The sequence below is a fragment of the Monodon monoceros genome, unplaced genomic scaffold (genome assembly GCF_005190385.1).
Source record: "Monodon monoceros isolate NGI ecotype Baffin Bay Population unplaced genomic scaffold, NGI_Narwhal_1 Super_Scaffold_16, whole genome shotgun sequence".
Classification (NCBI taxonomy): domain Eukaryota; kingdom Metazoa; phylum Chordata; class Mammalia; order Artiodactyla; family Monodontidae; genus Monodon; species Monodon monoceros.
In genome coordinates, this window is record NW_021703772.1 from 32,459,800 (window position 1) to 32,475,128 (window position 15,329).

The 15,329-nt window shown below is 33.8% G+C and overlaps 1 protein-coding gene across 2 annotated transcripts in view; it reads right to left on the reverse strand.

The window, feature by feature from the left end:
* Window positions 1-6,368: 6,368 nt before the first annotated feature.
* LOC114897162 (cytochrome P450 20A1) overlaps window positions 6,369-15,329 on the reverse strand; it is a 69,385-nt gene continuing 60,424 nt past the window's right edge. Inside the window, exons 12-13 of one of the 2 annotated variants that reach the window (XM_029225896.1) lie at window positions 7,647-7,736; window positions 6,369-7,497 (exon numbers count right to left, since the gene is read on the reverse strand). In XM_029225896.1, the coding sequence (XP_029081729.1) occupies window positions 7,347-7,497; window positions 7,647-7,736 (241 nt within the window). In that variant the 3' untranslated portion in view covers window positions 6,369-7,346. The remainder of the gene's footprint in view (window positions 7,498-7,646; window positions 7,737-15,329) is intronic. The other variant, XM_029225897.1, reaches the window with a different exon arrangement.

Genomic DNA, 15,329 nt, shown 5'->3' on the forward strand with positions numbered 1-15,329 from the left:
TTTTATAAGGCTATTGGATTAGAACATATCCGTGGAGTCTCTTAAATGTAACATAGTTTTACAAAGTCTATTAAGACTAAAGTAAATTCAAAGCTAGCACATTAGTAGATCATACTTCTAATCTCAATTATCTTCAGGGGTTCTTAAATTGCAAAAAAAAATTTATTATTATTATTTTTTACTATACTACAGAGGAACTAAAATATAAAACACAAACATAGCTCTTTAGCAAGCATCTCAAAATCTCAGGCAGCCATGTTGAGTTCTCAAATTCAAGTCATAGTTACCAGAAGGTACCAGTGACTACCCCCTTATTCCACTGCTTAATAAATTCATATTTCCAGAATTGAGGATGAGAGTTCCTTCCTCCTAAACTTTGGATGTCCAAAATCCTAGTACTCTTCTCCTGGCCCCTGACGTGCAAAAGAGAGACTGACAGACAAGTGCATATGAAGTGAGGTAAAAGTAAGTGAAGAGGTCTGATAATGGTATCTCTCTAGGATTGCTGGATTGGACTTCAGGCTAGAAGGAGTCTCTGGGGTGTCTCTGTGCACATGGCTGGCCATTGTAGAGCTGTCTCTTGTGGTTCTGAGTCAACCTATACTATGGATTAGATTTAGATGATCCCAAGGAGACTGGATCAGTTTGGGGGCTATCCAAGAGATTTAGTCCAAAATTTCCCAAACCTCCTAGGGCCCTCCTACAAATCCTCTAAATATGAAAAAAACAGAAACTCAGAACAGACTCATGGTTCTATTTCAATCCAGAATTTCATCTTGGGTTTGAAGCCAGATCAATCTCTGATCATGGAGAGAACAAGATGACATTTACCTTGGTGGGATCACCATGCTACAGAACTGCTCTGATGCTTGATTTACATTTCTCAAAATTATATAATTCCCACAGGGCACCATCTAGATAGAAATACACCACAGTGCCCAATTCTTGTCATTAAACCCTGTATTGAGAAAGATGAAAACCTCAGAGACAGACATAAATTTTATACACACATTAAGAAAGGTTGTCATGGCAACTGCGCTTGAAGATATGTATTTTTAAATCTAAGTAAATTTAACACTCAAAACACATTTGCATCTCCCTCAAAGGCTCTGTATCAAGAATATTAAACAAATTTTTTCCAATTCCCTTTGAATCTACACTTCCTTGGAAGCTTAACAAAATCCTATGAATATAATAACAGCATTGACTTAAGCACCTATCTTTGGAAGACTATGAGAAAATCTAAAATGAAAGCCAAATAATGTTGCTCTTCTACTCCCAGAGGCCCTAGATTTCCCCCTCTAAAATTTTAAATTGTGAGCAGGCTAAGCCATATAATCTCTACAAGGTCCTTTTAAGCTCTAAAAATCAATTATCTATTAGCTGCTGACCTTGCAACACAGCAACAAATCATGAAAGATGAACACACCTAGTGCTGCAGTATAATTGAACAATTCATACAAATGACTATAATCAATATCGCTCTCTAACCTAGTCAAACCAATTCCTAGCTTTGTTTCGTCTCACTCTGAACAATCTCCAGGATTTCTATTCAGCATCAATGTTGACAGTTTTCCTTGATAAGATACGTAGTTTAATTCTCTCGCTCATAAACTTAAAGTAACAAAAATAATGGCTTGACTCCCAACGGTTCCTTGTGCTTCTTGCACCTCTACAGCCTGTAACTGAAGCCTTCTGTTCTCTGTCATGTAGTCAACTACAAGTTCCTTCCTTTGTCCCTTTCAGCCACTAACCTAAAGGGTCCTTGAGTTGCTTCCAAACCCAGGACCTAGAGAGCTCAAGTGCTAGAAAGTTAAGCTTTGGCACATGAGACTGGGGTTCTTCCTCCTGGGGTGAAGCACAGAAGAGAGAGAACACAGTAAATTCCATGTCTGTTTGGCTCAGTGCTATATCCCCAGCGTCTGGAATAAGATCTGACACACATTAAGTGACCAATAAAAAAGTGTTGCCTAACTAAATGGGTCACATTTCTTTGGACAGAAATGGAAGTCAGGAGACGGAGAGAGTCAGGAGAGTAAGAGGGCTCTGTCCTCTGACAGGGAAAAGAGGAGGAGGTGAGGGAGTGAGAGAACATGGAATTCAGGTGCCTTGGTTCTAATATGGTCACTCCTAGTCTGGAGAATCTCTGGACCATGCATAGGTTAAAGAACTACCTAAGACAGATGTTCCTTTAGACTCCTTTTGTCTGTAGATCATTCTGGACACGACATCTATAGATCTACTGAACACTATATCTCCATGAAACACTGGTTTTTCAGGATAATAGGTATAACTTGAAAAAGGGGTACCTTCATCAAATACATTTGGAACACTCAGTGTTACATCAAGTTAAAATAGGTTTCCTTACAGTAGAACTTCTCAGTTCTTCCAATATATTAATATTCGTTCTGAGAAAGAATATATGTATATAAACAGAATGAATACGATCGAGGAAACTTTTTCTCAGAGTATCTCATAGGATAGGGTACCATGAGACACACTTTGGGAAATAATGCTGTTGCTAACCTAATAAAAAAACTCTGATCCTTAAACATTTCCTAGTTTTAATGATGACCTAGTGATAAGATATAGAAGGAACAAAGGACTACTTGCTTACCAACTATTTTGGTTGATATTTTGTAGAACTATAGGCTATTATAAACCTATGTTCACACCTAATACAGGCATCACTGAAAGATGTCCATACAACATCTTCTTAAATACTTCCAGCAATGGGGTACTTAGCATATTACAAAGTGCTATTAGCATTAGAGGTAGTTTGGCTATCTGGAAATCTTTTTCAACTATTAAGTAACTTCAATAATCTCCTTTATTCTATATGCTGAGAAAACCTCAATGAAGATTTCATTCATTTATTCAAAAATATTTACTGATTGCCTTTTTGGAGACAGGCACGTTACAACTTTATCTATAATATAGTTACAAAGTAAGTTTCATTCTCTACTATCATGTGTTAAAAATTAAAACAAGAATTTGCAAGTATTTTAGATGTATATAAATGTAGATTTTTAAAAAAAACTACCAAACAGGATTATTTGTGACTTATTTGCTCCTGGCAGTTTATCCATGCTATAACAAGATCCATTCCCAATCTGTAGAAAGACGGCCACCAAACTGTAAACTGACTGAATGGGAAGCCGACTGGAAGAAGGAATGTCATTTCCTGCCTTTTGTTTACTGTCTGGATATTTTACAAAATGGCTCCCAGCTCAAATTTTACAATTATCCATTCACTCAGTGTTATAAAATTCTATAAATCAAACATGAAATTGATTTCTATTGTATTTTAAAAGTCTACTCCCACCCCAAAATAAGACCTTACAAAATTGAAGTAATAAAAGAAAATGTCTGAAATGCATTAAATGAAAAGTAGATCAAATTGTTCTGATTGCAATAGGTAAAAATATACGTATGTGGGAACAGGAAAAAACTTAAAACAGTTGTACAAGTGGCAGTTGAGTTGGCAATATTTAGTTTCCTTTGAGATTTCTTTTAATACTGCTGTTACATTACTCTTTTAATCATTTTCTTTAGCTATTATGAACTGTACATCATTTGAAACTATTGCTTGGTTCTCTCTTAAATAAGAACAAAACCCCACTAAACCCCACTGAAGCTATTAAGATAATCTAAAGTTTAGATCTTTTACTGTTTCTTAGCTAGTATCTGCTGTCTTTATTTACAGTATTTATTCTAGCAGGAATGAAGAACTATTTTAGTTAGTCCTACCTGTACCTACTATTACTTTCTAAGGACTAAATGAGATGAGTATATAAAGAATTTGGTGTGTAACAAATGCTCATTCCAGTCCCTTGTTCTACTTTGGCAAGTTTCAGTCTCACTCCTTTTTATCAGTGCAGATCACTGACAACGCTCAAAGCAACACAGCATCCAGCCTTTCTGGCCATGCTGATTTTCTGACTTCTGCAATAACAGCAACTGCTTTGTTGTCACTGCCTCCCTTCCCCCAACTCCTCCCCTTCTACCTTCATCATTGGTCTTAGGAACTTAGGAAACAGGCATAGGACTGGCTAAGAAGAAAAATAAGGTCGTTAGCATCAACTTGTTGACAATATAAAAACCCACCCTTGAAAATAGTGTCCATTTCTCTCGCAGCTATCTTCTCACAGCTACTAAATGACTCCTTGATTCTACCGGCCATGTCTTCACTTTTACACACTCAGTAGAATTATGTTTTTTTAAGCAATTTTCAAAGGGTCAACATAACCGCATGTGAAAAAAAGGTACATTTTATAAAGGTTAACAGTACTTTTTATGGGTCTGGAGAAAAAAATAAACATGTCTTCAGGGAAGAATTTTAATCTGTTTCCCCCAGAGACCAAAAACAACAACAAAGATTCTTAAAATGTCCTCTTAAAAGATGAAATGCTATCCCAATTATACATTATAATTATATATTATGCTATTCCAATTATCCCTTAATTATATTGAAGATTTTTCTTAGGATAATGGAGTAATTTCATTTCTTAAATGCTCATTGTAACACCTAGATTATGCTATGACTTTAGCAACTTGGTTCTACTAATATATAACTGTTTTGATAGAACAGATGGAGAAGTAAGACCATTTTTAAAGTTGAAAAGAATAACAATATTTGAGAAGGGAAAGAGGCAGAGAAAAAGACTGACAAGTCTGTGTTTACATTCTGAGTGAGAAGAATAGTAATGTTCCAGCTGTGGAAAACACTACTGGTTCATAACATATTAAATGAAGAGAACATTGTGTATAATATGTTTGTAAAAATTACATGTGGATTAAAATGTAGAAGGATCCACCTCAGAAGCTTAACACTGGTTAAGTTCAAATAGTGGTGATGGAGTTTCCTATTTTTGTGCTTCTATGTTTCCTAGATTTTTCTACAATAAACCCATATAATTTTCTAATAAAAAATAGAGCATTTTGCCTTTAAAATACAAACTATTTTAATATAAAGAAAACAAATAAATTTTGATAGTCTATAAATAAGATAGAATCTATTTATATAAAAAAATGAAACTGCACATTTGTGGGCCAAACAGCATGTGAGTTTTTCATTTTTCCCAAACATATGCACAGAATTAATTGTTTTGAATTTTATTAGCACAAAGTGTGGAAGAGCCCTTTCATTCCATAAAAAATGTGTTGTGTTGATGTTTTTAACAATAAACTTCTGAACTATCAAAAAGAATGGAGATCAAAATCAGTGAAGAAATAGTTTTTAAAAAGCCAGAAAGCTATAAAACTTAAGAGTCCTGCTAGAGCCATGCTACGAGCCATCAGTAACACTGAGGCTACTAAAATTTAGGTCATTTGACAAATACAAAGGGCCACGTAAGAACAACAGTGAATGGATAACTTATTTTACATATGATTAACAGTAATTTTTATTTTTTAAAAATCCTCTAGAAAAATGACTTATTTTTAATGTTTCAAGTTATTTATGTAACTCTGGATAAAATATGCTTATTTACCTGATTCTTCTATGCTCTATTTTCCTCGATTCCATCATTATACATTGTCTCACTTACTGGCAACATGCCAACACCCTGACTCTGGTTCAGTTACCCTGTTTTTGCCTTGATCATGGCTAATCAGGTCGCACTTGCTTTAAAATTCCACTGATCTCACCTGATTTTACTGACACTTGGTTTACATATCAACTGGCTATTCTAACCTTCCAGTGCCAGTTTCCAAACCAATTAAGGTACTTGGATAACAAAGGAAGATGCTCTTTATACGCAAAACCATAGAATATGATAGGCGACAGGGAACAAATGTAACAACATGCCTTTGTAGAAACATGATGCTAGGAACTAAGAATACATTTCACTTAAAGTTTCAGAATTTAAATTATTCCATAAATTAAATGCTTTTGTCAGAAATAAAGGCTGCATCTAGTTACTTAGTTTCTATGTTTAACTACTTATTACTAGGTCTAAAATGTTAGCTATATAACCATAAACACAACATAAAATAACTCAATTAATAACTAGGGTACATTCTTGAAACTAAAATTACAAGAGAAATTCAGCAGTGTCAAAAACAAGCCCATCTGCAAACATTTATCACTATTCTTCCTTTCCTCTCTATCAGCACTTGGCATACTTCCTTCATATCTCCTTTTATCTTTAAAAAAACATATTTTAAAAAAAGAGTTCTTCAAGAACAGTGTAACAAAGAAAGCAAACTAAAATACAATGCTGTCAATAAAAAAGCATTAAATATAAAAGTTACCAGTACTAAAATGTAAATTTGAAAGATACTTATTTTTGAAAAAGCCCCAATATTTCTTTGCTTACTAGTTAGACTGACCATTTTTCTAAAAGTTTATTAGCTGTTTCCCCTTATAAAAGCTGTTTTGTCTATTTATCTACTCTATGTTTTCTTAACAATTTGTATGACCTCTTTATATGTAATATGGATATTATCCCTTTCTGTCATATATTTTGCAAATATTTTCGACCCATCTTTGTTTTCTTTCTTTTAAATTTGGTTTCAGTTTTTAGTTAATGCTCTCTCATTTCTTATGGTTAGGATATGACATAATAATAAATAAATTCAGGAATTTTTTTTACACAAATGATGATTAGTGGAGTAATAGTGCTACTACAATTTCCAGCAAAAAAAGGACAGACAAGTCTCACTCTTAGTTTGCTACTAAGGAAGGACACCACTTCAAAACACATTCAGAACTAACTGTATTATTTTCCAAATGATTCAGAACTGTTCAAAATGATGAGCAATGTATAAGTCATGAAATAAACACTGTTGTCTGGGAAGGCATACAAGCAAATACAAGGTATGTTATTCACTGAATTACTCAAACCTAATAACAATGATTAAACACAAACTAATTTATACTCAGAAAATAAAAATATTAATCCAATAAATAAAATTATATAAAGTCCTTTTTTTCTTTTCCTTTTTATGTAAAGTCCCCTTTAAGAGGATTTACTGAAAGTGTGAAAATGAGTTATTTTTCTCTTTTATGAATATTTAAAAAACATTACTGTGAAAAATAATTTCTCTTCAAGAATATTAATTTTAGAGATCAAACTAAGGCTAAGAATATGAAAACAATGACATAGAAACTGAAAAAACAAAAGTTAAAAGTAGAAGTCCTCCCATTAAAATTATCACTATATTAATGCAATAAGTATAAAAGTATATAATGCATTAAGAAACTCTGATATACAAAAATTCAAATCTACATGATGAAGTACTAATAGGTGTTTATATCATACAATGATGCTTGGCTTATAAAAGGATTCAATACATATTTTCTAAATGGTCATTTCCCTCAACAAAGTTAAGTGTATACAATTTTAATATCTCTTCGAAACAGTGATCCAAGCTTCCTCCTTGGATGATGTTACCAGTTCATACTTAGTTTCAATAACTTGTCCCTCCACAGAAAGTAGGTGCAGTCTCCTCACCAGTACACTCAAAAGTACTGAGGTTACCATATATGCAAACCTAGTCAGGAAGAAAGTTAACTGGTTACTAAAGATTAACAACTATACTTTAACTATATAGATTGTTCATTCTCATCAACAGTGATAAACAAAATTATAAGTACAAAGTCTAGCATCTTTCCTTTCCTTTTCGTTTCTCTATCATCTCACCTCAGCTCTGGGCATTCCTGTGTGCCTGAGAATCCAAGCAAGGAGAAAGTCTTCATTACCGATTCATCATCAAACCGCTCTGGATCAAACCTAAAAAGAAGATTTGGGCGTGATCACAACAGAGTTCCACTGGCATAGTACATATTTACACTACAAGAACACGGGTATGTAATAAAGTTTTAAAACTACTGAAGATAGAAACTGCTCTCACATTATATTTAAATTTGACCTTTTATGTTCCCAAACTATTGAACATATATTACACATCTTTTTTTGCTTACTTTATTCTATTTTATTTATTTATTTATTTATTTATTTTTTTGGCTACACTGGGTCTTCGTTGCTGTGAGCAGGCCTTCTCTAGTTGCAGCGAGCGAGGGCTACTCTTCACTGTGGTGCGGAAGCTTCTCATTGAGGTGGCTTCTCTTGTTGCGAAGCACGGGCTCGAGGCGCACGGGCTTCAGTAGTGGCAGCACGCAGGCTCAGTAGTTGTGGCTCCCGGGCTCTAGAGTGCAGGCTCAGTAGTTGTGCACAGGCTTAGTTGCTCTGCGGCATGTGGGATCTTCAGGACCAGGGATCGAACCCGTGTCCCCTGCATTGGCAGGCAGATTCTTAACCATTGCACCACCAGGGAAGCCCCTACTTCTAAAGAATAGATGCAAAATACATTTCTCTAGAATCATCGAGGAATGAAACTGTAACATGCAACTACATCATTTATGAGATTTAAGGATAAATTTATGAGATTTAAGGATAAATAATTTAAGGATAAGTTAAGGATAAATTTAAGGATAAATAAATTTAGTCTGGAGACACCAGACTAAAATTTCTATTAATCAATTAAATGAGACCCAGACTTATTAATAAGTGAGGGAAATGAAGAGGCTAAGAAGGATCTTTTATTGTACAGAAGTTTACTCTGTAAAAAGTCAATGGGAGCAATTACACTCTAATAAAGATGTTTAAAAAAAAAAGTCAATGAGGAAATGGATATATTAAACGAAAACAACCCACCCACCAAGGAGCATAAAAATTCCCCTCAAAAACAAGTGTTTTTAATAAAAAGATCTAAACTCTGAGAAAAAGAAAAAGAATCCTGCTTTCATTGTCCTTTTTAAAAAGTGTAAATTACCTTTCACTTTTGGAATATACTATATTTGTATTACAGTCCATATAAAAAACTGTATCAAATTTAATCAGCCTTTCCTTTTGTAAACTATCTTGAAAATTGAGACCCTAAATGTTTACTTCAAGATACCTATGTTTCCAGATTAAAAGGGAATCAAACTTGATTTTTCCAACTACTTTTTTTATCTTTATTTTATATTGGAGTACAGTTGATTTACAATGCTGTGTTCAATTCAAGTGTACAGCAAAGTGATTCAGTTATACATACACATATATCTATTTTTTTTAGAATCCTTTCCCATATAGGTTATTACAGAATATTGATTAGAGTTTCCCGTGCTATACAGTAAGTTCTTGTTAATTATCTATTTTACATATAGTAGTCTGTATATGTTAATCCCAACCTGCTAGTTTATCCCTCCGCCCCGTACCTTTCCCCTTTAGTAACCCTAAGTTTGTTTTCTAAGTCTGTGAGTCTGTTTCTGTGTTGTAAAAAAGTTCATTTGTATCACTCTTTTAGATTCCACATATAAGTGATATCATATGATATTTATCTTTCTCTGTCTGACTTACTTTATTTAGTATGATAATCTCTAGGTCCTTTCATGTTGCTGCAAATGGCATTATTTCAGACTTTTTTATGGCTGAGTAATATTCCATTGTATATATGTACCACATCTTCTTTATCCACTCCTCTGTCGAGGGATACTTACCTTGCTTCCATGTCTTGGCTACTGTAAACAGTGCTACAATGAACACTGGGGTGTATGTATCTTTTCAAATTATGGTTTTCTCTGGATATATGCCCAGGAGTGGGATTGCTGGATCATATGGCAACCCTATTTTTAGGTTTTAAGGAATCCCCATACTGTTCTTCATAGTGGCTGTACTAATTTACATTCCCATCAACAGTGTGGGAGGGTTCCTTTCTCTCCACACCTTCTCCAGCATTTATTGTTTGGAGACTTTTTGATGATGGCCATTCTGACCGGTGTGAGGTAATACCTCACTGTAGTTTTGATTTGCATTTCTCTAATAATTAGCTATGTTGAGCATATTTTCAAGTGCTTTTTAGTTATCTTCACTAACAATGAAACATCAGAAAAAGAAATTAAGTAAACAATTCCATTTACCATTGCATCAAAAAGAATAAAATACCTTGGAATAAACCTATCTAAGGAGGCAAAAGACCTGTACTCCAAAGACTATAAGATGCTGATGAAAGAAATTGAAGATGACACAAACAGATGGATATACCACATTCTTGGATTGAAAGAATCAATATTGTCAAAATGATTATACTACACAAGGTAATCTACAGATTCGATGCAATCCCTATCAAATTACCAATGGCGTTTTTTGCAGATACAGAACAAAAAAATTTTTAATTTGTATGGAAACACAAAAGACCCCAAATAGCCAAAGCGATCTTGAGAAAGAAAAATGGAGCTGGAGGAATCAGGTTCCCTGACCTCCAACTATAAAGCTACAGTAAGCAAAACAGTATGGTACTGGCACAAAGACAGACCTGGAGAGCAATGGGACAGGATAGAAAGCCCAGAAATAAACCTGAGAACCTATGGTCAATTAATCTATGACAAAGGAGGCAAGAATATACAATGGAGAAGAGACAGTCTCTTCAACAAGTGGTGCTGGGAAAACTGGACAGCTACATTTAAAAGAATGAAATTAAAACCTTCTCTACCACCATACACAAAAATAAATTCAAAATGGATTACAGACCTAAATGTAAGACCAGATACCATAAAACTCTTAGAGGAAAACATAGGCAGAACACTCCTTGACATAAATCACAGCAATATCTTTTTGGCTCCACCTCCTAGAGTAATGAAAATAAAAACAAAAACTAACAAATGGGACTTAAACTTAAAAGCTTTTGCAGAAAAAAGGAAACCATAAACAAAACGAAAAGACAACCCACAGAATGGAAGAAAATATTTCAAATGATGTGACCAACAAGGGATTAATCTCCAAAATATACAAACAGCTCATGCAGCTCAATATCAAAAACAGAAACAACCCAATCAAAAAATGGGCAGAAGATTTAAATAGACATTTCTCCAAAGAAGACATACAGACGTCCAACTATTTTATGAAATACCTCACAATTTTAAGGATTAAAAATAAAATTAAAATGAAAAATAGATAATTTGGCCTCAAATGCTGAAGGATTTTTTAATCTAAAGTTTTTCAGCTTTGTTGATTTATAACTGCAAAACTGTAATATATTTAAAGTGCACTACCATGTTGTTTTGGTTACTAAAGCTTGGTAACATAGCTTGAAATCAGGAAGTGTGATGCCTCCAGCTTTGTTCTTTTTTCTCAAGATTGCTTTGGCTATTCTGGGTCTTTAGTGGTTCTGTGAATTTAAGGATTGTTTATTCTATTTCCATAAAAATTGACATTGGGATTTAGACAGGGATTGTACTGAATCTGTAAATTGCTTTGTCTAGTAGGGACATTTTAACAATATTAATTCTTCCAATCCATGAACACAGATTATCTTTCTATTTATTTGGGTCTTCTTCTATTACTTTCGTCAATATTTTAGTTTTCAGAGTACAGAACTTTCATCTATTTGAATTTAATCCTAAGTATTTTACTATTTTTGATGCTATTGTAAATGGGATTGTTGTCTTAACTTTTCTTTCTGATAATTTGTTGTCAGTGTATAGAAAAGCAACTGACTTTTTTATATTGGCTTTGAATCATGAAACTTTACTGAATTCATTTATTAATTCTAACAGTTTTTGGTGGAATCTTTAAGGTTATCTATGTATAATATCATGTCATCTCCAAGTAAAGGCAATTTTACTTCTACTTTTCTGATTTTATTTCCTTTTCTTTCCTAATTGCTCTGGCTAGGACTTCTAATATCATGTTGAATGAAAGTGGTGAGAGTGGGTATCCTTGTCTTGTTCCTGATCTTAGAGGAAGACCTTTCATCATTTCACCCTTGAGTATGCTGTTACCTATAGGCATGTCATATATGGCCTTTATTATGTTGAAGCACATTCCTTCTATACCTAATTTGTTGAGTTTTTATCATGAAAAGATATTTAATTTTGGCAAAAGCTTTTGCTGTATCTACTGAGATGATCATACAGTTTTTATCCTTCATTTTGTTAACGTCATATATCACATTGATTGATCTGCACATGTTGAACCATCCATCCTAGATTTACCCCAGGAGTAAAGCCCACTTAATCATGGTGTATAATTCTTTTAATGTACTACTGATTTTGGTTTGCAAATATTTTGTTAAGATTTTTTCCATATATGTTCATTATGGATATTGGCCCATAGTTTCTTGTAGTGTCCTTTTCTGGCTTCTGTCAAGGGTAATACTGGCCTCATAAAATGAATTTGGAAATCTTCCCTTTTCTATTTTTGGGAGGAGTTTAAAAAGGACTGGCATTAATTCTTCTGGAAGTGTTTGGTAGAATTTACCAAGGAGACTATCTGGTCTTGGACTTTTCTCTGTTGAGAGGTTTTTGATTACTGACTCAATCTCCTTACTAATAACTGGTCTATTGAGATTTTCTACTTTTTCATGATTCAGTCTTCTTGGTAGGTTTTATGTTTCTAGGAATATACCCATTTCTTCTAGGTTATCTAATTTGTTGGCATATGATTATTCATAGTAATTTCTTACGATCCTTAGTATTTATGTTCTCAGTTGTAATGTCTCCTCTATCATTTACAATTTTATTTATTTGAGCCTTCCCTTGTTTTTCCTTATTAAGTCTAGCTAAATATTTGTAAATTTTGTTTACCTTTCCAAAAAACAGCTCTTAGTTTCACTGATCTTTTCTATTGTCTTTCTAGTTTCTATTTCATTTGTTTCCACTCTGATCTTTATTTTCTTTTACTAATTTTGGACTTTGTTGTTGTGCTTTTTTTCTAATTCCTTGAAGTGCAAAGTTAGGCTGTTTATTAGATATCTTTCTTTTTTCTTAATGTAGGTGTTTATTGCTATAATCTCCCCTCTTAGAACTGCTTTTGCTACATCCCATAAGTCTTGTTATACCATGTTTGCTTTTTCATTTGTCTCAAGATATTTTGATTCCCATTGGTTATTTCTTCTTTGACCCATTGGTTATTCAGAAGCATATTCAGTAGATTGTTTAATCTCCATTTTTTTAATCCAACAAATAACTCAATTACTCCCACCCAGGATTTTGAAACGTTTAATCAAAAAAGAATCTGGCATTTTAAAAGTTAGGTTTACAAGCTTGACACATTCTTAATATTAGTAATTTATCTATTTGTACACTGTCTAAGAAAATTAGGTCTATGAAGACATCAACAAGATATTTAAGAGTTCATTATAAGCTACAGTATCTTGCAAGTAAGTATGCAGTTTAACTGTAATAAACCACTATAAGCAAATTTAACTACATAAAAATATTAGTTAAATGCAATTCTATGGAAATACACATTATACTTACAGCTGTTTTTCAGTGAGATTCTTACTGCTTTCTTCCCCTTTGTGGTCAGAAAGATCTTTGATATGATTTCAAATTTCTTAAATTTATTAAGATTTGTTTTGTGGCCTAACATATGATATATCCTGTAGAATGTTCCATGTGCACATGAGAAGAATGAGTATTCTGCTGCTGTTGGATAGGATGTCCTAAATATGTCTGTTAGTTCCATATGGTCTACATGTAGTTTAAGTCCATGGTTTCCTTATTGATTTTCTGTCTAGGTGATATATCCACTGTTGAAAATGGGTATTGAAGTCCTTTACTATTATTTTATTGCTATTTCTCCATTCAGATCTATTAATATTTACTTTATTTAGGTGCTCCAAGTTGGGTGCATAAATATGTACAAGTGTTATATCCTCTTGATGAACTGACCCCTTTTTCATTATATAATGATCTTCTTTGTTTCTTGTTACAGTTTATGACTTAACATCTATTTTGTCTGATGTTAAGTATAGCTAGCGCTGCTTTATTTTGGTTTCCATATGCACAGAATAACTTTTTCCATCCCTTCACTTTCAGTCTGTGTGTCTTTATAGCTGAAAAGACTCTCTTATAGGCAGCATATAGTTGCGTCTTGTTATTTTATCCATTTGGTTACCCTATGTATTTTGTTTGTTTGTTTTGTTTTTTGCGGTATGCGGACCTCTCACTGTTGTGGCCTCTCCCGTTGCGGAGCACAGGCTCCGGACGCGCAGGCTCAGCGGCCATGGCTCACGGGCCCAGCCACTCCGCGGCATGTGAGATCTTCCCGGCCCGGGGCACAAACCTGTGTCCCCTGCATCGGCAGGCGGACTCTCAACCACTGCGCCACCAGGGAAGCCCACCCTATGTATTTTGATTGGAAAATTTAGTCCATTTATGTTTAAAGAAACTATTAATAGGTATGGATGTACTAATGCCACTTGGTGAACTGTTTTCCAGCAGTTTTGTAGTTCCTTTGTTCCTTTCTTCCTTTGTGATTTCATAATTTTCTACAGTGGGATGCTTTGAGTCCTTTCTCTTTATACACTGTATATTTACTATAGGTTTTGCTTTGTGGTTACAAGGATGATTACATAAAATATATTATGGTTATAACTGTCTATTTTAATCTGATAACAACTTAATTTCAAATGCATTGAAAAGCTCTACATTTTCACATTTCCCCCAATATTTTATGTTTCTAATGTCACATTTTACATCTTTTTATACTGTGTATCATTAATAAATTATTGCAGTTTTAAACACTTTTGTATTTTAACCTTTATACTACAGTTATAAGTGATTTACCCATGACCATTACATATTTGAGTATTCATATTAACTATATATTTACCTTTACCAATGAATTTTATACTTTTATATGTTTTCATGTTACTAATTAGCATCCTTTCATTTGAGCTTGAATAACTCCTTTTAACATTTCAGCTTTTGTTTGTCTAGGAGACTCTTTACCTCTCCTTCAATTCTGAAGGACAATTTTGCCAGGTAGTGTATTCTTGATTGGCAATTTTTTTCTTTCAGCACTCTGAATATATCAGCCCATTCCCTTCTGGCCTGCAAGGTTTCTGTTGAAAAATCTGCTGAGTATCTTATGTGGGTTCCCTTGTACATAACATGTTGCTTTTCTCTTGCTTCTTTTAAAATTCCCTCTTTGTCTTTAACTTCTGACAATTTAATTATGATGTGTGTCAGTGTGTGTCTCTTTAGATTCATCTTTTTTGGTACTCTTCAGGCTTCCTGGATCTGGATGTCTGTTTCTTTTCCCAGATAGGGAAGTTTTCAGCCATTATTTCTTTGAATATACTTTCTTTGTCCCTTTCTCTCTCTCTTCTCCTTCTTGGACAACTATAATGTGTATATTGGACTACCTGATGATATCCCATAAGTCCCTTAAGCTATATCCACTCTTCATTTTTCTTTTTGCAACTCTGATAAATTCCACTGCCCTGCCTTTAAATCTGCTGATCCTGTCTTCCGCTTCATCTAATCTGCTGTTAAACCCCTGTAATGAATTTTTCAATTCAGTTACTATACTCTTAAGCTCTGTGATTTCTGTTTG